The sequence below is a fragment of the Eucyclogobius newberryi genome, unplaced genomic scaffold, assembly GCF_026437365.1.
Source record: "Eucyclogobius newberryi isolate DKJ021-1_F unplaced genomic scaffold, fEucNew1.0.hap1 SCAF_21, whole genome shotgun sequence".
In the NCBI taxonomy this organism is placed as follows: Eukaryota; Metazoa; Chordata; class Actinopteri; order Gobiiformes; family Gobiidae; genus Eucyclogobius; species Eucyclogobius newberryi.
The window spans coordinates 10011766-10038788 of NW_027315846.1; the positions used below are offsets into that span (position 1 = coordinate 10011766).

The 27023-nt window shown below is 39.3% G+C and overlaps 2 protein-coding genes across 3 annotated transcripts; both read left to right on the plus strand.

Moving 5' to 3' along the window:
- Window positions 1-229: 229 nt before the first annotated feature.
- On the plus strand, window positions 230-5350 carry golga5 (golgin A5). Of its 2 annotated transcripts, XM_072457525.1 has the most exons (13): window positions 230-418; window positions 1435-2049; window positions 2583-2774; window positions 2861-3080; window positions 3172-3295; window positions 3378-3581; window positions 3668-3838; window positions 3910-4038; window positions 4111-4209; window positions 4281-4500; window positions 4659-4758; window positions 4916-4979; window positions 5058-5350. In XM_072457525.1, the coding sequence occupies exons 2-13, from the start codon at window positions 1443-1445 to the stop codon at window positions 5136-5138; spliced, it is 2211 nt and encodes a 736-aa protein (XP_072313626.1). In that variant the 5' UTR covers window positions 230-418; window positions 1435-1442; the 3' UTR covers window positions 5139-5350. The 2 variants fall into 2 exon arrangements, with proteins under 2 accessions (XP_072313626.1, XP_072313627.1); XM_072457526.1 differs by lacking the exon at window positions 4281-4500 and having other exon boundaries at window positions 5058-5148.
- A 4744-nt stretch (window positions 5351-10094) lies between these two features.
- Window positions 10095-26949, plus strand: trip11 (thyroid hormone receptor interactor 11). The gene is made up of 21 exons (XM_072458165.1): window positions 10095-10334; window positions 11765-11841; window positions 11922-12032; window positions 12379-12678; window positions 12933-13001; window positions 13458-13623; window positions 14082-14408; window positions 14534-14574; window positions 14804-14902; window positions 15444-15665; window positions 16358-19366; window positions 19848-19988; window positions 20089-20282; window positions 20825-20988; window positions 21101-21204; window positions 21289-21388; window positions 22353-22434; window positions 22555-22669; window positions 25361-25483; window positions 25686-25824; window positions 25915-26949. The coding sequence occupies exons 1-21, from the start codon at window positions 10196-10198 to the stop codon at window positions 26124-26126; spliced, it is 5934 nt and encodes a 1977-aa protein (XP_072314266.1). The 5' UTR covers window positions 10095-10195; the 3' UTR covers window positions 26127-26949.
- Window positions 26950-27023: the final 74 nt, after the last annotated feature.

A 27023-nucleotide genomic window follows, 5' to 3' on the forward strand; every position in this document is an offset into this window, starting at 1 on the left:
GTTTTAACTGTGAAATTGTACATCAATGCATCATTAAACATGGAAAAAGACAATTGTCATTTACTTAACACAAGTACTACAAATAATGTATATTTTTTTTAAAAACTATTATGAGTTGTATATTTGTATTTTATGTCATACCATATTGCATTAGTAAATTAGGAGTTCCACGTAGGACAAATAATATACTGGCAGGTTTTAATCATTTTGTACCGGCAATATTGTGGACGCTCTGTCTGGGTCCTCGCAGAGTTTCCTGGTCCACGTATTGAGAAGATCACTAAAATATCCTCAGTTTTCTGGCTTTGACAGCTTCGTGCTTTCATCTCAAGTGTGTTTCGTGACAATATTCCTGGATAATAGCCCAATGACGACCGGGTGACTTGAGGCATTTCCATATTTTAATGTTTTTTTGGTGGTAAGAGTGTTTTTCTATCATTAGCCTGTTAGCAATTAGCTTTGTCACTTTAGCATTGAACCCAGCTCTGTTTACTTGTCTTATTTTAATGTTAGCAAAGGGGCTTTTCATCAATACAATATTTTCATGTGTGGTTGAAAACAAATGAAATAGAAGCAACTGTGTTAAGAGATTTGTAGTCTCCATACATTGATTATACTTCCATATATAGCTGGCAGTGTCATACTCTAATTGTTTTAATGGGCTATTATATAAATGTTCAAGAGCATATGAGAACGAAATTATGAGATCTAATGGCAAATATAATGACCCTTTTAAAAGGTATGTACCGTGTTGTAAAAATGTTGTGGCCACAGTTTTGTGTGAAGAGGCAAGACTTCAATGTGAATTTTGGTTGTGACAAATTTTCTCCATTATTTGTATTGTTATTGAAATATGCTCTTGGTTACGTCTGCATTGGCATATCATTTTTAACTTCAAAAAATGTGGTCCACAATAAGCATACATTAGTTCATACATTTAGAGCTCCATCAAGTAGCTATAGAGAGAATTACTTGGGAAGTTAAACAAACTTAGCATGCCCCGACATGCTAATGCAGAATGGAAGAAATGCTCTGAAGATGATGGCTATGATTTATGAATTAAAAAACAGCGCTAAAGATGTGATGTTTGTGTTTTTTAAGATAAGATCACCTTTATTTGGCCCACAACGGGGACATTCCAGTGTTGTAACACAGATTAGAGAGTTTAGGAACAGAAGTATAATAATAAAAATGGATAACTTAAAGAAACCACATCTTAATAATACTAAGATAAGTTTTCTGGTACTCAAAGAGAGATTGTAGAAATGAAGATAAATACAACTCCAGTTATGTATTGAGGAGGAAACAATGTAATAACTTGGTTAAATGATCAATATTTGCCCATTTTGTACCCTACTTTGCTTCCAGGAGCTTTCTCAACAACTTATTTTTAATATAGTTTTTTTGTGTGCTTTTTTTTGCCATTCTTGCCAGGATGCAAAATGTCTTGGTTTACTGATCTGGCTGTCAAAGCTGAAGACTTTCTCACTAAAGTGGACCAAGGAGCTGCCACAGCTTTGAGCATAAGTCAGCAGAGAACATCATCTTTTTCCTCTTCATATGAAGCAGAAACGGGCGACAAATCAGAATTCAAGCCTGAAGTAACTCCAGCACACTATACATCAACTCACAATGCTCAAGGCTTTATCTCTGCTGCGGCTGGAAATATAAAAAAATCAAATGCAACCCTTTTGGCCGGGACAGCGAATGTGCCCAGTGCGGCGAGTGGTGGGGCCAGCTCTGTGAAGACTGCTTTTGTACGGCCCAAAAAGAGTGACCAGGATGTGAACGATGACATGCTTTTTGACTTTCTAAACAGTTCAGATCCCCCAGTTGGCAACAGAAGGGATTCAAAACGTGAAATTAAAGTTACTGTCACAGAAAGTCTAAGCCCCACTCCTCCTCCATCAGTCACACCCCTCACTGTCCCCTCTGCCCCCTCCACGCCCCCCTCGACCCGAGGTGTTTCCCGGGCCTCGAGTCTCAGTTCTCTGTCCGCTCTAAGCATCAAAACATCAGAGGAAAGTTCCACAAAAGTACCCGGTCAAGGTAAGGCCTCTTCACAATCACAACAGTAAAATGATTTGTTTTTCATAGATATTTTACAAACTAGTTGATAATATTAGTAATTTTACATACATATTTTTATTTTTTACAGTTGGCAACTAAAGTTTTATTGTACCCACTGTAGGGCTGCAACAATTAATTGACTAATTGTGACGATATAAAAAAAAAATAACCATAGTTGTATTTACCGGGTTTAATTGTGTTGACTATACAGACTAAAATGCCAACAAAAATACCTTTTTCATAACATGGATTGGACAGTGGCATTATTAAATAAACATATCAAAAAAGAATAAACTATATTTTCATCAATAATACACTTACCGTATTGTGTAAATGTTTTCTATTTAGAAGCTTTAAATCAACATATTTTATCCTTTTATTTGGTTGATAATGAATTAAAAAGTCTTAATGTTCAATTGAAATAATTGTTTGACTTGTAAACTCAATGAAAAAAATAATCACTGACTGTCCACTACTACTAAATATTTCTATAATTCACACACACTCTGCAGACTCTCCTGAAGGTTCAGATTCTTGTTCAGCTCCTCATCCACAAGAGTCCAGTCAGGCTCCGCCCTCAGAGGAACCCCAGGGTCATGTACTCTCCAGCCTTCACCTTGAGAACCAGCTCCTGCGCAGTGAGGTGTCCTCCCTTAACCACGAGATGGCTTCAATCATTCAGAGGGCAAAAGACCTGCAAGATGGTAAGAAACAGGTCCAGTTATACGGTAAAACTATTAGTACATTTTGTTCTACTTATATTACACTACTTCTACTTATAATACCTTAGAACTGAACCGGACTCGGCTTCGTACTGACAAATGGAACTCAGAACAGTCGATGACAGATCGCACTTTGCGAGAACTTCGATCGCAGGTTGATGACCTCACAGAAGCACTTTCTGCCAAAGACGGGCAACTCGCTGTCTTGAAAATCAGACTAGACGAAGCAGATCAACTCCTTAAGTCTCGTAGTGCAGCCCTGGAAGAGGCACAGAAAGAGAAATCAAGGTATGTTTTTTTTCAATAGAATTACTATTATGTTTGAAGAAATGGCTTTCGCTGTATATAATTACATTTCCCCATGTTTATTTGTCAACAGAATTATGTTAGACCAGTCAGAAGGGAGCAGCATGCATTCACAAGCTCTTCAACACATGCAGGAGAGGGTACGAGAGACCGAACTGTCTCTCCGAAGGGAACAGGACAGCTTTCATCAGATGCAGGTAAATGTCTCATCAGATATATGACATACTATATTTTTCTTAAGAGTCGTATAGTAAAACCTGTGATCCGTTTGGTCCATAGAGTGAATATGCTGGCCGACTGTCCAAGATTGAGACTGAGAGACAGACTCTGGCTGAAGCTGTGACTGCATCTGAACGACGCTCTTCAGAAGAGAAACTCAGGAATGATGACTTTCATCAGCAGCTAAAAAGTGCCAAAGCTGCAGCGGAAATGGCAAAACAGGAATTACAGGAGTACAAACAGAAAGCTGCACGCATCCTACAGGTGTGGTTCAATACACCTGGCAACTGTAATGCAAAGATGACACTATGTATTTGAAAACCAAATTTGACATGTTTCGATATTGACAGTCCAAAGAGAAGCTGATCAGCAGTCTGAAGGAGGGCTCTGGCCTTGACTCGCTCGATGGCAGTGGAACCATGGCTCTGGAGCTGGAGGAGCTGCGGCACGAAAAAGAGTTGCAGAGAGAAGAGATACAAAAACTACAAGGGCAGATTCTAACTCTTAGGACAGAAGTACAGGTATAAAGCTGTGATTCAAAATGAAATGTTAAAGAAAATGGTTAGTCTGTAGGTTCATTTCTCTATTAAAGGATTTGGAAAACCAAGCCATGGCTGAAGCAGAAACTTGGCGAGAGCAGCTGGTGCATTTACAGGAGCAGCAGGCTGCGCAGAACAGGGTTAAGCAGGAGCTTGAGGCTGAGATTGAGCGAAACAAACAAGTGAGAGAAAAGGAATATAAAAGCATTATTTATACATGAAGAATTTCAAATGATCTTGATATGTATTTGCAGGAGGTCCAGTACTTAGAAGAGGAACAGCATCGTCTTAAATCTTCTCTACAAAGCCGCATCAAAGATCGAGAAGATGAAATTCAAAAACTCAGGAACCAGGTCAGTCATTAGTATTAGTATTAACACACTTGCATCTTTTTACATATTTATAATATGTAATTTTTTTCCAGCTCACAAACAAGACTATAAGCAATAGTCAAGCGGAGCTGGAGAATCGGCTGCACCAGTTGACTGAGACGTTGATTCAGAAACAAACAATGCTCGAGTCTTTGGGGACAGAGAAAACCTCTTTAGTGTTTCAGTTGGAGCGACTTGAACAGCAGCTGAAAGCGGCGCAGGGAGGACAGAGCGGGGCATCATCTATCAACATGAACGTATTGGAGGGACCAGGTAGCTTGTTCTGATAGCATTGAGCATGCATGTCATTGATAAATCAGTTGATCTAATTGAGTGATCTGGGTTTTGTTACTGTTTTATAGTTATGATGCTTATACATTTTTATTTGAGCATTTGTAATGTAGTTTTTTTAATTTATGTCTGTTTTCAAGGTGCCAGACAGAGAAGTACACCTGTTCTGTTCAGTGACCACGACAGTCCTGGGGTTTATGGGAAAGTACGCAAAGCAGCAAGCACCATTGACCGTTTTAGGTAAGAGCTATTGTGTGGTTGTTGTTTTTTCTCACATTGTTGCTGTGCTTGAACAGCAACAAGCTAAAATGTCAAAATGTCATCTGTTCTATATCAATCTGGTCTGTTGTAATTATAGTAAGATCATCATTACCTACAACAAATATTGTCTTTTCAGCATCAGGTTGGGGATTTTCCTGAGACGTTACCCGATGGCCAGAGTTTTTGTCATCCTATATATGGCAAGTAATTACTTGAATATATTGTTACACAATTACTACTTGCAACATTATAAATTAACATACAAATGTCTTTAACAGGCTGCTCTTCACCTCTGGGTCATGATCGTTCTTCTCACATACTCACCTGAAATGCACCAAGGTTTACCTGATGGACGATAAATAATTGCAAATAGGTGTATAAATATGTCATTTTATGCATTTTTGTTGAAGAATTGTTCATGCTGCTGAAATGTGGGTTCTGGGACCCAATGCTCCTGGATTTGCACAGAAAATGTATTCAACATACATTTCTATCACTCCACCTACATGAAAACTATGGATGACAACTATATTAAAAATAAATCATTATTCATAAAATGAAAAATAATGGATTGATATAGGCAAATATTTATCAAAGGGCATATTAAAATAACTTGATCTCTAACTTTTTTCCTTTCCAGCTTCCATGGATTTTTTTCTAGAGTATATTTAACATAATGTATAAATTATAAAGTCTTTTAATAAACTTAAACTTTAAGTTACATGGGGCATATATTTGTGGTCCTTGTGTAATTATTATGTACCTTTATGACATTTGACTTGAAATGGGTTGATAAAAACAATATTGTATGGGAAAGTTTATTGGCAGTTGGCATAATTTGTTTTCATCTAAGAATGTCATTGACCAACTTTATGCAGATATCTTGGAAAACGGGTGGCATAAATGTCAATTCCATTCAATTTATTTTTGTAATGCCCGAATACCATAATACCAAAAGGGGATTGTTATGTAACACTCCAAAGGCGCTCTTAACTCTATAATCTTACAATTAATCCTGTGTTCTATAAGTAAGCAACTAAAGCCTTACGTGATCCTTGTGACTGGATTGTAAGAAGATTCAGCTGATTGAATTTCTGTTTATTAGTTTGAAACCATGAAACTAATTCAGTTCTCTCTTTTTTAATATGCTGTAAAGTGAATCAGCACATGCTCAGCAGTTTCTGCTTCTTGACAGTGATTACATAAACCTGTAGGATGTTTGCTTATCCTATTCAACACTTCTTTGTATATGATACAACTATCCAGTATCACAACAATTCCAATACTCCTGCCAAAGTTTATATACATGACTCCTAATTATAGGTTTTACTTCAGATTTACTTATTTCAACTATCACATCAATTGATGGCAGTTTTAGGGATTTTTTAGCCAGCAAATCAGCCATCTCATTACCATCCAGCATAACATGGGCCAAAACCCAAACGAAGGAGACCTTCACACCTTTCATGGACAGAGAGAGTATCAAATAAAAGATGCAACATATAATATCCTGTCTATCAGATTTTCCAGATTTAATGCTTTGCAGTGCAGAGAGACTGTCAGAAGCTATCACATTGTTGTGACACTGTAAAGTAGATTCAGCCCATTCGATCGCTAATATTATTGCTATGAGGGTTAAGACAGAAAGATGATCTGTTGACCTCTTCTTGACCGCATCTCAAGGTCTGGTATGAAAAGTGGCGCCTGTTCATCCACTCTTAAGATCCTTAGAGATCCATCGGTGTAAACACATCATCTGAATGCTTATCGATGAGCTCTTGAACAAAGAACTGTGGTGCCTTTTTAGTTTTTCCTTTAAGTTATAAACTTCCAAGGAGCTATGGTTTACGAAGCTACCGAAGGGTTCAAGTTAAGATCACTCAATCCAGCTAGTGATGCTTTTGCATTTCCTACCCAACTAAACAATGAAAGCCAGACTTATGATGTTCCCAACATTCTTTAAGAATCTCCTTCACTGGATGTGTGCCTGTATGTCCTTGTACATTTACCCAGAGAGCTAATGTAAGCTTTAACCTCCTGATCTGTAGTGGCATTTCTCCCAACTCAACCTGCATTGCAGAGACGGGGGAAGTCTTAAAAATCTCTATAACAGATACTTGTTCTACATTGAGCTTTTTACGTTAGCTTCAGCTGAAGACATGTAAGCAGCCATAATCAATAGTTGCTCTCATAATAGCCCAGTAAATATTCAGAAGCGACCTTCTGCTAGCTCCCCAGTCCTGGCTGGAGAGACAAAGCAGCAGATTATTCACCTTTTTGCATTTATCCTTGACCTTATCAATGTGCTGTCGCCAACTAAGCTTTTCATCAAAAAATACTCCTAAGAATCTCACTTCCCTGACCTGTTCAAGTACTTTGCCATATAATTTTAGAGAGACATCCTTATGCCAATTATAAAAAACTAATCACTTGAGATTTCTGCACAGACAACTCAAATCCCCAATTAAGAGCCCTCAACCTGCTGTATTGCTCTTTGAATTTTTTTTCACCATAAATTGAAGATTTCTGCCACTCACCCACAATGCACCATCGTCAGCACACAGGCTTCTTCCATCAGAATGATCTACATCTTTAAAGATTAATCATGACATTGAACTAGATAACGCTGAACACACTTCCTTGTGGGATTCCATTTTCTTCCTCACAAACCTCAAAGTAAACTGTGCCCACTTTGGTTTGAATTTGTCGGCCAGAAAAAGAAACTCCTTACCCAGTTTAACAACTTTCCCTTCACACCAAACTTAAACAACTTAATAAGAAGTCCATCGTTCCAAACCATATTGTATAATTTCTCCACATCAAAGAAAACTGCAATCACTATTTCGCTGTAAGTCTTGGCTTTTTGGATTTCAGATTCTCAACATAATACAGAATCCATAGTATTTCTGCCCTTGCAGAAGCCAGTTTGGTGAGTGGAAATCAATTTCTAATTTTCCAAGAAGTACTTCAACCGCTCGGTAACCATGCGCTCCATGGTTTTCCCTAGCAGCGACGTCAAGGCAACCGGCCTATAGCTTGGTGGGTCAGACGGGGGTTTTCCTGGTTTCAGTATCAGTACTACAATAGATGTTTCCATGCTAATGGTATACATCCTGTATCCCAGATGAGATTGGATAGTATATTAAACCAAGTGTGTTATAAGATAAATGAGAAGAAAATCATTGCACCCCTCATCTTTACCTGGAGTTGTTTGTCTTGCCTTAGAAAGCACACTTCTTAACTCAAATAGACTGAATGGGAGGTCAAGATCATCTTGAGTTGAAGGCTGGGGTTTAATCAATTCAACATTCTGTGCCATAGTATTATCTCTGCATTGCTTTGCTGCATGTAAAAGATCATCAGAGCTGTGCACAGACACTAAAGTACTAGCCAATAGTTCAGCTTTATTAACATTGCTGATTGCTTCAATATCATTCTTTATTAGAACTGGCATCTCATAATTGCGCTTAATTCCACTCATACATCACCAAGTTACATTTATCTTCCAATTTTGGAACAATTACTGCCTACAATAGTTTCTTCTGGCCGTCCTTACAGTTATTCGCACAACTGCATGAGCTTTCTTATATTCAGTGAAGGCATCCATAGTGTGGAGAACCTTTATCTTCTTAAATGCCTTATTTCTTGCCCTAATAGATTTATCACATGATTCATTCCACCATGGCACACGTTTCTTATGGCTATTACCTATACTTTTTGGAATCGTGCCTTTTGCTGACTGTGGGATGAGAAACACTTCTGCATTATTTACTTCAACCTGATCCTTTGGAAAGCCTCCCAATCTGCACTCGCCAATTTCCACCTTTGGATCTTAGTCCCTCTGTCCACACAGCTTTCAATACCAACCTTAGTGCAAATGGGATAGTGGTCACTTCTAAACGACACACCATTAAAAACCTCCCAACAACTAATGCCCACTACCTCATTGGACATAAGAGTAAGATCTATTGCACTTTCCATATTGTTCACAATATGTTATTGGGTTCCTCACTCAAACAAACCAAATCTCTTTGATCAATAAAATCTTCTCCAACCCATTTTTATCTGTACTTTTACTGCCCCACGAAGTGCTGTGTGCATTAAAATGTCCACACCAAATGGTTTTCCCTTGAACATCCTTGTCTAGTGTTAGCTCATCACACAGATTAAAAAAATTAACTACAGTGACAATATCATTACTAAACCAAATTCTAATATTTTTTTTTAACAGTTTTTACGGTTTAGTGTAAAATACGTACTTTGAAGACGTACAACTACAGTAGGTGGCGGTAAATGCACCTTTTCAGTTGGCTGCCAACCCATTAAAAGTAAAACAACAACAGCCATGCATTACAAGTCATGCGTTACAGTCTTCTGCCATTGCGCAGCATCTAGTTTTTTTTAATTTATTTCATCTAATTACATTATTTAATTACAGTGTTGCAAAGCATGAAAAAACAACTAATATTTATCTTTCTTTTTTATTGCATACCTATTCAAAATATATTTCAAATTGACAATTTAACTAGAACATAAGAATATACTTTCAATAGAGTAAAAGGTAATCAAACAATAAAATATAGCTTGTAAGAGAAAACATATAAGCTAGAATGTACAATTAGAAGATCTGACTACTGTTATTAAATTAATTAAAGGGGCAGATAAATGTGGGACAATAAAGGAATATCTCATCTCATAATATAGGATTGTTCTTATTTCTGCTCCTTTAATATATATATTTTTTGAATACTTGACTTCATGCAACTGATGATGTCTTTAAATGTTATGAATGAATTAAATAATGTTAAAAAAAATATATAAAAATGTGTAAAGAGCGGAATTGGGACAATAAATATCAGGTAAGTTGACTCCTCCAGCGGCCTCTGGTACATGCTAAACTCAAGCTAACGTTTACTGTTGTTGGTCCTCCAGCGTATCCCACAATGCACCGCGCCTGCGCCGCTGTGTCCACGTCAAAGCAGAACACTCGGCTCCGAGCCTTAATGGCTGCAGTCGAGGTGGCACTTTCCGAGCTCTGTTCTTCAGATGGGCTAAAAAAAACCTCACCAAAACACCGCTGACGGATTCCGCTCGTCAAACGGAATCATAACAGATCACTCGGATCCACGTTTCGTCTGTTAAACGCGGATGCTAGCGCGGTTAGCTTGCTAGTTTTGACACATTCCGTATGGCAGCCGGGGTCAGCTGTTGTTATTAGCCGCAACTAAATGTGCTTTAAAATCTACTTTCACATCTACTTTCACCATGGAACAGAGCTGAAGACCTCAACTTTACCGCTTCTGTTTGTTTTTTTGTTTCGTGACACCCGCTAAAGGGTCCGTAAGTTGACCTAAAGCAAAGAAAAAAACCCTGTCAGGTTTGATCTTGTGCTTTGTTTATTTTTTTAAACTCCAAAATGTCATCGTGGCTGGGAGGACTGGGCTCTGGCCTCGGGCAGTCCCTGGGACAGGTCGGAGGAAGCCTGTCCAATATCACGGGACAAATATCAAACTTCACCAAAGACATGCTGCTGGAAGGGGTGGAGGAGGTTGGAGGTGGGCTTATTAGCTGTAACTGACTATCTGCTGATTTGTTTAATCTAAATAACCTTATTGTACTGCTAATTAGACATTTGGCTACTAACACTATGACGTCAAGACATTTCTGTACATGAACAAAAGTAGATTTTACTTATTCCTGTACAAAAATGTCTTAACATATTAATAAGCGGTTGTAATAAGACGTTTATTCATAAGAAAGTGTTGGTAAATTATGTCTATTTTAGCAGCAGAACAAGGTTATGTAGATTAAGACGTTAATAAAGGCAGAATAAATAAATTTAATTCAATTTCGATTAACATATCTTTGCAAATGAGTAGCTAGTCAGATGTTATGTTAATGTTATTAGGTTGGTTATTTTTTAAATGGTTTGTTCCAACTTCATTTGCGTTTGACTGTTTTATTCAAAGAAGACACATTTGAATGTCTGCTTGTACTGTACCTATTTAGATCTCTTAATGTGCTGATGTCATTATTTGAGAACAATTTGTATTTACAATATTTGTCTTGCATTTAACTTGCATTATTAAGCTACATGTGTTAGTATCATTGTAGGAACCTCCCAGTATCTGTTGTCATTTGTTCTCATGATTTTTATCTCAACTGTGTCAAAAGACTGTAAATTAGACTTCTTATTTAAAAGCTTATTGTTGTTTGTGTCTACTATTAACTTAAATATACAATCTGGCTGGGTTAGATTCAATATTCTAATATGATTGATATGAATATGATAAAAATGATTGATTATTTTAGCACAGTTTGACTGAATGTGACTTGATAATCAGCCAAAAGCTAATAGACAGTGTGTAATACTCTGACTCAAACAGAACTTTGGCCACAGGTCTATAGCTCACAGCTGACAACACGAAATGACAACAACCTCTCTTTATCACAAAACCAGCAAAAACGTCAATTTTCAAAAGTATTTGAGGAAAGATTCTTACTGTAAACTGGAATTTCCTGTTCCTAGTTTAGTCTAAAGTAATTGCTATGTTGCCAGTGTATGGACACAGACAGCTGCTAAGATTGTGTAGCAGTGAATGTTTGCTTGCTCAGTGCTGCATGTTTGTTTGTCATGTGAGAATGTTTAGGCTGATATGATGATGTAATTATGAGAATAGGGCTGTGAACAAGATGAGGAGAGAAAGGGAGAATGTTTCTGTAGAACATAACGATAGGCCTGTTTGATTGTACTTTTGTAGTGTTCTTTGGCAAGATACTTCAATCACATTGCTACTTCTGTTAATCAGCCCCAGGGAAGCTATGAGTTTAGGATTTAAGACTCTTTTCTCAAGCATGAATTTAAGTAATATAATAAAATATCTTCAATATATAAGACACTTAAGGCGCTCCACAACAGTGTGAACATTTCTAACTGCATACGTAAAATAACTTTGAACTAATTTACATCTGTTTATTTGGGTAGATACTACCGCAGAGCTTCAGGTCTCCAATTCCAAGTTGGCTCAAGTTGAAGGTGCATTTGCCAATCAGAGATCCGAGGTTAGACCTTTTATTCTTGAAGATTCTCATGGTTTTTCCTGTATTCTTTATATTCTAATGTGCTGTTTTTGTTGTCACAGCATGATCGGTTGAAAAGGCTTAACACTGAACTGGAAGAAAAACTGGAAGCAGCTGAGATCCAGATGAAACGTCAATCTGCAGAGTACAGGATGCATCTCCAACAGAAGGACGTATGTCAACTTTGATTTGTTTTGCTTTATTTAAACCGCCAGAAATGCACTCTATATCATGAATGGAATCTTTATATTTCATCCCCTTAGAATTATAAGTTTCTATCCGACACATTTGTCAAAAGATTCATAAATTAGATCCTGAATACCTTCATTACACTATATTGCAGAGTATGGTGCATTTTGGAAGTTTGTAGTCAAGTAAACCCCTCAGAACTACCTACAATGTAGAATCGTTCTGGCAATTATAAGGAATACACTTGTTGCTTTAACACCAGGGGCAAAGTGTTTATTTATTTATTTTAAGATGTTGTTGTGTTTCTAAGTGATATGATTATATTTGCAGGTGGAGATCAGTCACTTGAAAGCCCGTCAGAGCGGTCTGCAGGAGGAGGTGCAGAATCTTCACCATTCGGCCCAGTCTTCCTCTCTGGGTCCGGCGTTGCTCCCCGTCACAACCGCCTCCTCCACCTCCACTACCTCAGTCGCCTCATTTATGTCCCGCCCCTCTGCCGCGTCTCACGGTTTCCACGGAGACGACCTGGACCTCAGCGACGTCCTGTGGTCCCAGCAGGAGATAAACCGGCTCTCGGCGGAAGTCATGCGCCTTGAGGGTGAAGTCGCCCACTGGAGGAGAGTTTCACAAGTAAGAATCGGCAACTTTCACTTCTTTATGAAAATCAAACCCAATGGCAGTGCTTTAAAGTTGATTTGTCAAAACATTCTAAATACCGTAACATAAAACAACACTCCATATTTTCTTGCAACACAATGTAATGATACTGAATAATTGATGCGTCACAGTATGAAGCATAAATCAATATGGTTATAATACATTTCAAAGTAAATTTGATCTTTTTGTACTAGTTTTAGCATTGAAACTTGTTTTCTTTGTTTCAGACATCATCTTCAGCTGGAGCAGGAAATGGGGACCAAGCTGAGATCCACAAGCTTCAAAGGACAATAAAGGTGAGAATAACTCAAAACAGGTATACATTCTATATGAACTTTTCTTTAACCAGGTAAGAATCCATTTAGATTGAGACCTCTTTTTCAAGGGCGACAAAGTCTGTGTTGGTACATCCATTAATGTGCCTCTGTACTCTTACAAATGCCATAGTTTCTAACTTGTTAATTCAATTAAAATCCATTCAGGGAAATGTTCAACCATACTTAATGCTCTTTATTGCAATACAAATATTTTTTGTCTCATTTATTATTGGTAAACTATTGTAATACTTTTTACTATTCAATCACAAAATATTGTGAATCTCAATACATTTCAATATATAAATGCCCTTTGTATCGTGATCGTAACGTGACAAAAGCATGTTGTCTCAAGCCTAATGTATAACAAGAATACAGGGCAATACGGTACTAAAACTGATAATCCATATGAATGTATCTTCTGCGTTATTGAACCAGGAGCTGCGAGAAGAGATGAGTCATGAGGTGGACGAGCATCAGCATGAACTGGCCGCGGTGCAGGACGCCCAGAGGCAGAAACTGTCTGACCTCACGCGGCGTCACAGAGAAGAGCTCGCCGAGTACGAGGAGAGGATCGAGGAGCTGGAGGAGCAGATTCACAACGGTATGAACACTTCTATGACAGTTGGAGCCGGGCACAATTTCCACAAGAGAACCACGAGAAAAAAACAAAAAGATTTTGACATAATTTATAACAAATACAGTAAATTGTCCAATTGAGTTCACAATATTTTTTATTATATTTATTTAATATTTTTGCTGTCTTTGTCACACTGCTTTTTGGATCTGCAGCTTCTTATTAGCAGTTAACCCTTGATTGTCCAAGGCAAATGTAAACACATGTGTGCAATTTTATCTCTTGTGTCACAATATTTTGTCCCATCACTAAATTTTAGACAGTGTGTTTCTGTTCAGATGCAGATTTACTGTACATATCAGACTAAGGCAATGATATTTTCAATAGAACATATTAAAGATGCACCATGTAACTTTTCTGGTTCCCCTCCTGCTTGTATATGGACATGTTATTGCTTTTATCGTAAACAAGCTTATTCTCTACAGCTGGTGCTCAGTCCAGTCCTTCAGCTGATTCCTCCAAACTCCTGGAGCTTCAGAAAACCATCAGTTCTCTTCAGGAGGCGTCGGAGCAGCGAGAGCAGGAGGCGTCAGAGCTCCGGGCCGGTTTAGATGAGGCGCAGAGGAACCAGGCCACGCTGCAGACGGAGAGGAACGAACTCCAGGAAGAAAACGCAGGACTGTTACAAAACTACACCCGACTCCAGGCGTCCGTGTCCGAGCTGCAGACACGAGTGCAGGAGCAGGAAGGGAGGAGTCTGCAAAAGGCCCAGCTCGAACAAGAGATACAAGAGCTGAGGAAGAACCTGGCTGGTATGAAGAGAGATAATATGTTCTGTCATTAAACGTGAAGCATAAACGTTTATAATACATAAACAGATCCCATATAGAAATAGTTGAATCACATCTTTGGTATAATAACTTTTCTTTTCATCCAGATGCAGAAGCACAAATTGAAAGACTGAAAGATACGGCTGAGGCAAGTATCTTTGTCAAGGTTTTTGAATGCTTTTTATTGTTTTGTTAGCAAGACGATAAGTCATAGACAAAATAGTACTGTAGTTATAATAATATAGTTTAATACAGGAGTCTTTTGATTAAGGGATGTTGGACAAATCTCTAGTCTTTGTTATTATTATCATTTTCAAAGATTAAATACAGTAAATTAACTCTACATTTTCACTTGTGTTCCATTGGTTACACTTTAGGAGAAACCAGATGAAGAGGTGGAGCATGCAGACATATTGGAGCTGAACACCATTATTAGCTCTTTGAAACAAGAAAAGGAAGTCCTTGAACAAGAAAAGGTTTGTTGAAAGAGCTCTAGTTCTTCATTTTCATATCCCAGTATGTTGTAAATAGTTTCAAATTGAGCTGGTCAGAATTGTATTGTAGAATTTGTTGTTTAATTGTCGGATTGCAGATTTTTTTTTCTCCTGGTGTTTGTTAATTGTCCCTGTTAATTACTGGGCCTGTCCAATTGAAACAAAAAACGGGCACAAAGTTCAATATCTGCTCTGTCCACAAAAATAAACTACTGTGAAATTATCATTTTCACAAAGCTCATAATCATTTAGAAATGTATGATTCTTGTCAGCTTAAAAGTATTTGATCTATAAGTTTAATTGGCAAGTTTCTGGACACAATAATAATAGTCTGGTTCCCTGTGAGTTTTTTGTTTGGATATTTCTTTCAAAAAATCTCCCATAGAATTCCTGCCTTCCATCTGAAAATATTACATCTAATTCAAGAATGCGACCTATATTGTCACTGTTTTAGTACAAAAATAATAGATGTCTATGTTATCTAATTGTATTGAATTGAATTGTCAATGACTGTGTTTGACAGTTTGAGCTCCAGGAGAGACTGAGAGAGGCTGAAGACTCTGTCAGTGTGACCAGAGCAGATCTGGGTGAATCTGAGGAGTTCGAGGATCTGAAGAGAGAGCTGGAGGATCTGAGGAGAGAGCTGGAGCGACGAGACCAGGCCCTGAAGGCGGCTGAGGAGGAGCGCGAAACCCTGTTGTCTGAGCTCGAGGAACTGGACCGACAAAACCAGGAAGCAACACAGGTAGCACACAGAGAAAGAGGAGGAGGAACGGTTTATGTAGCTATTTAGGTGTGCACTAATTAACTTTCATGATGGAGCAAACCCAACCTGCTTGTCTCCATGGAGAGACTTAAAAGCAACACATCTGATAAGTTGTGTTTCTTTTGCTTTTTTCAGCTTAATGAAAGTAGTTTTGCTGTTTTTGCTGCGACTGCAGAGATGGAGATTTTTAGGACATTTGTTCTGGGATAATGTACAAATTCATTATTCCTATAAAACAAGATTCGGCTACTTTTATGACTTTAGTCGATATATCAATTTAGTCAACAAATATTGGCTCTAAAAAAACCTGTACTCTTATCTGATTTATCAACTAAAATGGGAGAAAAGGCAGATTTCTCCTTCCTGCCATTGTCCATATAAATCCTTCATAATCTAAATATAATAATTTACAAATAAAGATTTGGTCAACTAAGACCATGGTGACTAAAGGACTACAGCCCCTAGCTACTTTCTAATCTACGGCTATTTTTCAAACTTAATAAACATGAATAAGCCCATCAAGTAGAGCTATTTTAGGAGAAGCAGCACGATGTCTATGAAATATTAAGATGCATGCTAAATACCAAAATTAACCAAGCATAAGCATATCTAATGTTAGTTTGTCATGTCTCTTGATCGTTTTTCTGTCTCCTCTCCTTTTGCATATACAGCACATGATCTCGGTAAAGGAGCAGCTGTCGGGACAACTGAAAGAGGCCGAGGCCGATCTGGCTAAACTCACTGTCAAACTCAACACGACCAAAGACCAAAAACAAAGTCTGGAACAAGAACTGGATGCACAGAAGGACAAAATGAGCCAGAGCGCCTTCACCCTTAACGACCTGCACATGGGGAAGCAACAACTTGAACAGATGCTGAAAGAGCTGAAGGAGAAACTCGCAAGATCACAAGAGCAGAGCAAAGAAGCTAAGAAAGAGGTTGTAGTGTTGAAAAAGACTTTGAAGGAGAAGGAGGAGGAGTTGTCAATTGCAATAACACAATTGTACGAAGCTGGGAACGGAGGAGACAAGGACCAAATGACCAAAGAAGTGATTTCGATGAAAGACCAAGAGATTTCAGATTTAAGAAGTCAGTTGGAAGGGGTAAAAAGCACACAAGAAACAGTGTTAGCGGAGGACTACGAGTTAAAGATAGCAAATAGGAGACTGAAAGAAGATTGCGACGAGCAAACTGCAAAAATTGAGGAGATAAACAAACAAATGGTTGAAAATCAGAGCAGTTTGAACAGGACTATTCGTGAGAAGGAGACACGCGTTGAAGCTTTGAAACTGGAAAAAGGACAGTTGGAAAAAGAACTGCAGCAAGTTGGGACGACGTTGGCGGAACAAGCGAAACAGTATCAACAAACTATAGATGAGCTGACACGGGCGCGGTCTATGGACGCGACCGCTTTGCAAACCGAACACGAAAAGGTCATCAAACTCAACCAAGAGAAAGAAATGGAGATCGCACAGCTAAAACGGGACATAGACCAACTGGCGTCCGATCACAGAGACACGAACGAGATGCTCTCTATGACTGTTGCCGGGCAGAAACAACTGACTGATTTGTTGCAGGAGAAAGATACGTTTGTGGAGACTTTAAAGCAAAACGCGGCGGAGTTGCAGAAAGAACTGGAAGGCAAAATTGTGGTCGCGACTAAAGAATTTGAAAATCTTAAACACGCTTTAGAGGAGAAGGATAGACAGCTGGGAGGCATGAAGGAAGAAAATAGTCATTTGAAAGAAGAGATTGATAGAATGAGGGATCAACAGAGTAGACCGCAAATGCAAGCTGAACCCAGGACTTTGGACATTATTACCGAATTGGAAACTGAGATAACACAACTTAAATCTTCTTGTAATGGCTTGGAAGAAGAGGTAAATATGCTTCGGAGGACGTTGGAAGAACGGCAAGCTTCACTTCTCCTATCCCAGCAATCGATTCAAACTCAGCAGAGCGAGCTTGAGCAGATGCACGCCAGGCTACAACAGTCAACACTCAATTATGATAGGTTGATACAAGCAAGAGACGAAGAAATAATGAGGTTGAAAGAAAGTGTTGAAAGTCTAGGAGAAAGTAGGGTTGAATCTATGCCAGGGGAAGTCATACTACAAGAAGACAAAACGCAAACGCTAAACCAAGAAAACGGCAACGAAAAGCACGATCTGTCCAAAGTCGAGATCGATAAATTGGTCAAAGGTATAAAGGAAAAAGAGACCGAAATTATTCAGCTGAATGACAAGAACATGTCCCTTACAAAGCAGTTGGATCAGCTGGTTGTGTTTCGCGACGAAGTGGGTAAACTGTCCCAAATGGTTTTACAGAAAGATTTAGAGATTCAAGCGCTGCATGCCAGGGTTTCCATGGTCGGAGGAGGGCATAATCAGGACATTTTATACCTCCAACAACAGATCCAAGCTTACGTAGTGGAGAGGGAGCAAGTGCTAGCCGTCTTGAATGAGAAAACTAGAGAAAATAGCCAGCTCAGGTCTGACTATCACCGCCTTATGGACATTATGGCAGGGAAGGAGGCTGCGTTGGGCAAGCTACAACAGGAAAACATACGACTGTCCAATATGAGCGATCCAACGGGAAGCCAAGACATGTTCAAGGAGACCATTCAGAATTTATCCAGAATTATCAGAGAGAAAGACATCGAGATCGACGCCCTCACGCAAAAGTGCCAAACGCTCGTCACCGTCTTGCAAATTTCCGAAGGGGAAGCGGGTGCCGGATCGGGCGGAGTCAGCAGTAACCAGTTCGAAGAGCTGCTCCAGGAAAGGGACACTTTAAAACAGCAGGTTAAGAAGATGGACGAGTGGAAGATGCAGGTGATCACCACGGTCAAAAACATGCAACACGAGTCGGCGCAACTGCTGGAAGAACTGCTCAAATTGCAAAATCAGATTTCGGCGGACAGCGATTGCAGCTCCAAGTTGTCGGTAGATTACGCACGGCTCATTCAAAACTACGAGCATAAGGAAAGGAGATTAGGGAGTTTGAGTCAAGAACTAGTTCAAGTTCAGCAGACGATCACCCGACTGAGCTCCACAAAGGACGTCTTATTGGGGAAACTGGACGACGTAGCGCCAACTGGTGAAATTGTTCAAGCAAGTAGACCGTCGGAAGCTAAAATCCAACAGACTTCTTCAATTGGAAAAGATGAGACACAAGAGGTAGCATTGTTGCGTAACCAGCTAGCTGAGAAAGGCAACCTGATCCGAACGCTGCAAGAAAATAATCAGAGACTCGCGAATTCTGCGTCGGCTTCGGAAATCGAGCAACGAAATCGCGTGGAAGAGGTACAACACGTTAAAGATCGACTGGATGCACTGCAAAGAACGGTCCGCGAGAAAGACTTGCTCATAAAAACCAAAGGCGACCAGCTGAACCACGTCAGCGAGGCTTTGAGGAACCGAGAAAACGACAACGAAGTCCTGAAGCAAGCCGTGACCAACCTGAAAGAGCGGGCGCTGATCCTGGAGATGGACGTGAAGAAGCTGAAGGAGGAGAACGAGGCGGTGGCGGCGAGGTCGAGGGAGAAGGAGTCGGAGTTCAGAGCGCTGCAGGAGACGAACATGCAGGTGTCGATGCTGCTGCGAGAGAAGGAGTTTGAACTGAGCGCCATGAGTGAGAAGTCCGCCACCGTGGAGAGGATGCTCAAGGACAAGGAGCAGGTCAGTCAGGTTATTATGATTATAGATCTCTTGGGTGCCATTGTTTTTGTTTTTTGAGACTGATGCATTTTAAGGGGAAATGACAGTGGAGCAGTTTAAAAGCAATCAGCAATTCAAGATTAAAATACTGTATATAAATGCGTATTCCTTTTATAGTACATTATTTTTCAATTCAATATCTAGGTTGTAAATACAATGTGTTACTAAGAGAAAATGCGAATTATTCAATCAAAAGCATTTAAAGCTGATTTTTAAGTAAGGAAGTGCGTATTTAAATCTTCCCTAGTATTCACATTAATAATATTTTGGCCACTTTCACAGCTTTACAACTGCTTTTCAGACAGTAAAATAAAGGGTCATTTATGAGCTGAAAGTTGGTTGGACACTTTTTATATATCCAGGCTTTGTACATCAGTAAGTAGATAACATCCCCCCTCAAATTGGAGACATTTGATTAAAAAACTAAAATCTTTTCCCACAGGGCAAGTCCGGGGAGTTGAACCAGCTCCTGAATGAACTCAAGTCGATGCAGGACAAAGCGGTGGCGTTCCAGCACGAGAGGGACCAAGTGATGATGGCTCTGAAGCAGAAGCAAATGGAAACCACAGCCGTGCAGAACGAGGTGAGAGCAGTGAGCCGAGTTAATTGTTGTTGGTGGAATAGATTAAGTACCAAAATTTTACAACAATTTTATGTATCATGTTTTTTTTTTACTGTTTTAGCTTCAACACGTGAGGGACAAAGAGCAGCGTCTGAACCTGGAGTTGGAGAGGCTTCGTAACCACCTTTTAGAGATCGAGGATTCGTACACGAGAGAGGCTCTGTCATCTGAGGATCGAGAGACGGAGCTGAGGAGGAGAGTGGCGCTGCTGGACGAGAGGCTGGCCACGTCCTCGAGTGCAGTGGAGAATGCCAGGTAAGAATCGTACTCTGGTGCTACCAACTGGAATATTTACCTTCGAAATATATAGCACAGTCAAAGTCGGCACAGTAATGCAAACAGTGAATCACTCAAAAGTATTGAATCTTTATTGTTAAGGACCTTTTTCTGACTTATTTTCCTTCTAGTTCAGAAAAAATGCCTTTTCCTCCATACAATGTTTAGTAGATGTAGCTATTTGTGGAAAAAATGGAATTTTAGGCATTTTGACTGGTTTAAACCAGTTGGACACAAGTTCCTGACTCAAGTTCCTGCTTACAACCAGTTTAAATAATGTCAAAACAAGATCTCTCCTTTTTTAAACATTGTAATCAACATGTCCTTTTTTATAACCTTCATTATGGAAATGTATCCATAAAAACCTTTTAGTTTATGTTATACACGCATACAAATAAATAAATAAATACACAAATTCATGTCTCTCTAGAAGAACAACAAAATTTTACAGAAATGGGGGCTTAACAAGAGTACTGTACCCAGCGTAAAGATATGGAAAAAGAATGCCTTGTTTGCTTCAGTCAACAGGCCAGTATGCAGGTCGAGTCGCTTCAGGAGCAGCTCAGTAGAGTCATGAAGCAGAGAGACGAAACGTACGCTCAACTCCGGACGTCCCAAGACCAAGTGAAACAGTACGCAGTGTCGCTGAACAACCTGCAGATGGTGCTAGAGCAGTTCCAACAAGGCACGTATGGCTTACAATAAAGACAGGATGATTCAATGTTCTGAATGTATGTGATCATAACTCAACCGCAGGATCTGTTGGATCTAATGGCATCTTTTATGTTGTATTTTAGAAGAGAAAGCCATGTACTCGGCCGAACTTGAGAAGTACAAGCGCGAGAAAGAGGATTGGAAAAGGAAAGCGGAGCGGCTGGAGGATCAAGCATCTGCCCTACAGGTGAATATGGCATTTATATCAGTCTCAGTTTAGATTTACCTGTTTAAATCGAACACAAACGCTCTTAACTCGTTGGCATTTTAGTTGAATCTGGATGAAGCCAACGGCGCTTTGGAGTCTGCGTCTCGTCTCACTGACCAACTCGACCTGAAGGAAGAGCAACTGGAGGAGATTAAAAAACAAGGTAGATACAATGTCAAACACATACACGCACGTTTGTTTAGCTCAAATCATTCATCAAGTAACTGTTGATACATTAGTGAAAGATTCATGCGGTTGTGTTTGTCAAATTACATCGGAAAGTGATTATTTCCAAGTAATCTGACACATTTATACACTTTTGACCTTGTTTTGATCCTGATGTCACTCATTCTTCACCTCAGTTGTGATAAGGCAGCAATACAATGTATATAAAATGATATTATAACTTGTGGTTCCTTTTCTGAACGGGATTTCTTGTCCCATTACTAAACTGTACATCATCTATTAGCATGGATGTTCACTAGCATATGCCTTGTGTTTACTACCCATAGATTATTAGGTTTTACAGATTCTTGTGTTGTCTCTTAAACTCACGCCTATTAAAAACCTTTGTTGTTGAGACCAAAAAATGTTCTCGGGAGAAACAAAGTCTTAAGGGATGTTTTATATGATTCTTGGTTCAGATTTATAGCTTCTTACTGTATGCACCTGTGCCGGTCTCTACATCCTTCTGCCCTGAGCCTTTGAACGACTCCTACGTTAGTCCTCTCAAATAACTCTTCTTCAACGTTTAGCATCTTCCTCTAACTCTTTATTGTCACCACATGAGCTAAAATAAGTCAGGACAGAGGCTTCACTGGAAAAGTCTGTTATTGCAGGTTCTGTTCCCTAAAAAAGGCAGATTTTCGCCAGTTGTCTCCCCGTTTGTTATCTGCAACTTGAATAAAGACTTTCATACGGTCAAAATGGTGAGATTGCCAAATATGTCTCAGTTAGATAGCGTGACAGTTGGGTGTCTAGGTCAATAATCTGTTGAATTCTCTCCTTTTTTTTAAAACTTTTATTGGGACAAGGTTGAATCACATATATTTCCCATTAAATTAGTTTGATTGTATATTCAGCGCTCACAGGAGTTGTATATAACTATGTGACTATTTGTTTTACAGTGGACATCCGACAGGAGATGTTGGAGGAATCCCAGAAGAAACTAATGAGCCTCCTGAACAGCACTGAGGGGAAAATAGACAAGTAAGATCACGAAATAGTAGTGGTTGTTGTTATAACCTTTTTGTTGTAGTTATACCATTGTGATGTGTAAAACCCACTCATTTTACTGCAAGAAAAGTGGTTGAATTGTTTTTGTTCCAGAGTCCTGATGAGGAACCTGTTCGTGGGATACTTCCACACTCCTAAATCCAAACGAGCAGATGTCCTGAGGCTCATGGGAAGCGTGCTTGGACTGAGCAGAGAAGACATAGATAAGGTAACACTCAAAACACTCATGATGTCAACAAATGTCACTCAAATGCTTCATTTTACTCTTTTATCAACCGTCACAATAGGGCCTTAAACACATCTATCTCCGTGGAGACGAGTAGGTTATTGGTCAGATCTGTGGCGAAGCGAGCACACTTTAAAGAAATAAATATGAATGTCTTTTAAAGCTCTGTTTTTGGCAATAAAAACACTTGTAATTTACTAAATTGCAGATAGACATGTTAAATACAACAATACAACATCCTGTCCCACATTACAGGCAAAGTGATCTCCATGGAGACGAGCAGGTTGTGGGCGTCTTTGCACGTTACATAGGGCACCTTTAACACAAATCCAACGTCAATTTGAATATATAAAAAAGTCCACGGCCACATAGACGTTTGGACAAATGGGAAAGCTGACATATTTCTTTGTCCACTTGGCTCCTTAAAACAACAGCACTTAATGCCTAATCTTAAAATATATCCACTCCAAATCAGTGGTGCGGCTCCTTGACGTGAAACAGGGCCAACAGCCTCCCGTTTGGAGCCTGTGCAGAGTCGGCCTTTGGGAAAGTGGAGGGAGTGGCCGCTGCTTTATTATGATAAATCTCATTGTTTTTCTTCAATGTTTTCTTATTGGATTGTGCTCTTGGAAACACTTAAATGGCTTTAGAGTGATAAATGTCGTCTTATACAGTGAGCTAGTGTTTTTAAATTCATAAAAAAAATCTTTGTGCCAGTTTTAAGCTCTGATAATTGCAAAAAAGTGATATACTTAAGCTTTAAAGCCAGAAAGATAAACCTTTCCCCAAACAATTTACAAAAATAAAAGCATGTTTCTTTATTTTTGCATTTTCTTTTAGATTTGAGGTGTTGACTAATATTATCTCATTATAGCTAGTCCGCGAGCCAGTCCTCTCCTACCTAATTATTTTGCTACCTTTTTCTTACTTTTATTTTTAATTTGTGTCAACTTCGGGCCATTAAGAGTTCAAGTTCTTTGTTTGAACTCGGCCTATTTCGTTCCAGGACTCCTCAAACCCCTTTTTTGGACCAAGCGTCAGACGGAATTTTGTGACTGAGTTAAAAAATAATGCTGCTGTTAAATGCAGTGTCACACAGCGGTTGAATTTGGAAAGAAGAATTCTGGCACAATAAGCAATACAGCAATATAACATTATTGGGGTTTATGCACATCAGTTTTCAATTATTATACAATATAGTGAAAAAAAATCAATAAATTGCATTCTCGTAGTCAGATCCTCTTCACAAAAAGTTACATTGTGACACCAAGGCATTTCTGTTCATATGTAAATAGAAAACGTCCTCAATTTGTTATAGCTTCAGTTTTTATTCCCAAGATGAGTTCTGTGTCACAAACGGTTCACCTGCTGTAGCAAAATAGATATTCAATACCCCCAAACCAGCTCATGTGTCCACATAAAGCCAGATTTTATTCGACTTACGGTAACTTTTATCAATTTGCTAGTTAATGTTGATATAATAAAGTTCCTTTAGTTACAGACTTGGGATAAAGGAGTCTTTAATATTATCATTTATTGTGATATTTTCTGTAGTAATATACGATACTTCACTTCCAAAAACAGGCCTAGTGGCTATGGTGTAACAGCCCTTGTGTGCTAATGACAGTGTTGTATTAGAAAGTGTGTGTCCAGGAAAGTTGTGCAATGTCAACCTCTCGACTCTAGTTTGATGCAGGTCATTAACACAGAAGGCGTTTAACTCTGTCGCCTGGCAAAAGTCTTGAGGACCACATCCAAACTATTTCCCAACTCTGTTCAAGCAAAACACACACGAGGAGACGCTGCTAGTTCCATTTAGATTTTCCTTTCACCGTTCTCCAAGTTTTACCACAAATCCTCAAAATATTTAGATCTGGTCTCGGTATAGTAACAAAACCCCCTTTATTGCCACAGCAGACATTATTACGGTCTATTTCAGGGTTTATATTGAGAAGTAAAGGTTCTGGTGGGCAAAAATACATAGATTTTTTTTTTGCATCCCTATTTACAAAATGTTCCTTTTAAAAAGGTTAAAGTATTGTAGATTGTGCACACAGCCACAAAAGAAGAAACATCATCTTAAAATATATCATCTTCAAGTCAGTGGTGGGGCTCCTTGACATGAAACATCATCTGGGGGGTTCTGGTCTAGCAATTTCTCTCTAAGAAAACTATCTGTCTTATGAAGCAGTGGTTCTCAAACTTTTCACAGCGACAACCACCTAAGAAAACATTTAACTTTCCGAGTACCACCAGATTTAGACCGAGACTATTCTAGGGCTAAACCAGGTCTAAACGAGGGCTAAATCAGATCTAAACGAGGGCTGAATCGGGTCTAAACAAGGGCAAAATCGGGTCTAAACGAGGGCTAAAGTAGGGCTAAATTGGGTCTAAACGAGTGCAGAATCAAGTCTAAAGTAGGGCTTAATCAGGTCTAAACTAGGGCTAAATCGGGTCTAAACTAGGGCTAAATCGGGTCTAAACGAAGGCTAAATCGGGTCTAAACGAAGGCTAAATCGGGTCTAAAGTAGGGCAGAATAAGGTCTAAAGTAGGGCAGAATCAGTTCTAAAGTAGGACTACACTAGTTCTAAACAAGGACAAACCCAAAGGACAAAAATGTGGTTTAAATTGACTCTAAATAACGATGGTCCTTTTCTATTGTGTCTTTGTAGATGTTGGAAGAGGACAGCCGACATGGAGTAACAGGCTGGGTGTCGGGTTTGTTGGGAGGAAGAGGAGCTCAAAGCGTCCCAAACACTCCCCAGAGGCCCACCAGCGGACAGTCACTCAACTCTGTAAGACCCCCAGGATATTATACACACTTTCAACATTTTAAGATCTCTCAAACGCTAACGTCAAGTGAATCAATAAAGTGTTGTTTGTACAGACTTTTTTATGCAGATGGCAGATTTGAACATGTTTGAAATAAGTATGAGAAACCGATTGAGAATTGTTGATATATTAAAAGGTGATTCATGCGTTTCCCCTCTGTTTCAGTCCTTCTCTGAAATGTTTGTGAAGTTCCTGGAGATGGAGTCGACCCCCAGTCTCCCCGCTCTGAGTCTCCACAACATCAAACCACTAAACGCTCCGCCGCAGAGAAAAGTCAGTGGAGCGGCTTTCAGTTCCACCTCAGGTAAATGACAGCTATAAAAGGTCTTTGGGTGGGTCCCAGTCCAAGCAGGGGCTTCTTACAAAGTGTACATTTTCTTTCTTTGCCCTGTAGCTGTTCCCGGAAAGCGTCCCGGTGAGTTGAATCCCTTCCTGGCCCCTCGCTCTGCCGCTGTGCCTCTGCTCGGTGCCCCGGGACCCTCAGCCTCCGCGGCTCACCTGCTCATGAAGCCCATCTCAGACGCCCTGCCCACCTTCAGCCCTGTGCCTGTGTCCGGAGAGGCCAGTGGGGGCGCCGCTGTGCTGAAAGACTTACTCAAGCAGTAACCTGCGCCAAACCAAGACTAACCGAGCTGCTGCTGCTGCTGCTGCTGAAATAAATATAATTTCTACTTGAAGAAACCGAAACAATGTTCTTGAGAATTGCTTCTCTATGCAATATGTTCATTTCTCACCTTTTTATAAGTGCATTTACTGGCATTGGCGACTGAGGACATTTGGGGAGAATGACATTGTAGACATCCAATAATGATATGAATGAATGACCTTTATCGTTAGACTTTTTAAAGAGAAACTTCCATTACATTCAACGGTAAACTATTTCTGATTCAGACATTTCTGGCAGCATCATGTGATCTGGGATTTATGCTATTCCACTACATCTGTTAAAACCATAGACATTTTTTCTGTCTTTTCCCTTTGGCCAGACTGCACTGTGCAATAAGCATTGCGAGTATGGCTGTATCTGCGGGTGATCTGTTGAACTACACAACTATTATATAGTTTTATATATAAAACATGAAAGAGGGGCTTTTCTATTTATCGGCACAGTGGAAGTATTGGAATAAAGTGCCTGCACTTTTGTTAATTTGATATCTGTATGAATCAAGAGTGTAAATGGTTAATATATGATAAATATTTACAAACTGTAAACAAGTGATTTTACCTGAGATGAGCAGGAAAGTGTTCACTGAAATGTCATTTCTGTATAGATCTAGAAGAATGTAGCAGAGTTTCTCAGATGTGTCAATGAATGTGTACAAATGTAAATTTTAGTCAGTTGGTTTTATAGATATTAAGGGTTAAGAATAAAATTTGTAAGCTTTAATGTAGTTTCCTTATGGTTGTTTTATCAAAACAAATAAAGGACCTACTTCTTCTGTTATCAGTTCATATTTGTTGTCACTAAATTGTTCCTTAACTGTTCCCACTGACACTATACAA

Bases quoted from the DNA above. Each gene is read 5' to 3' on its own strand.
- golga5 (XM_072457525.1), top strand. From the start codon at position 1,443: ATGTCTTGGTTTACTGATCTGGCTGTCAAAGCTGAAGACTTTCTCACT. The intron at 3,296-3,377 runs GTAAATGTCTCA...TTTGGTCCATAG, and splicing joins ACAGCTTTCATCAGATGCAG to AGTGAATATGCTGGCCGACT. The intron at 4,039-4,110 runs GTGAGAGAAAAG...ATGTATTTGCAG, and splicing joins AGATTGAGCGAAACAAACAA to GAGGTCCAGTACTTAGAAGA.
- trip11 (XM_072458165.1), top strand. From the start codon at position 10,196: ATGTCATCGTGGCTGGGAGGACTGGGCTCTGGCCTCGGGCAGTCCCTG. The intron at 14,409-14,533 runs GTATGAAGAGAG...CTTTTCATCCAG, and splicing joins GCTGAGGAAGAACCTGGCTG to ATGCAGAAGCACAAATTGAA. The intron at 20,283-20,824 runs GTAAGAATCGTA...TGTTTGCTTCAG, and splicing joins AGTGCAGTGGAGAATGCCAG to TCAACAGGCCAGTATGCAGG.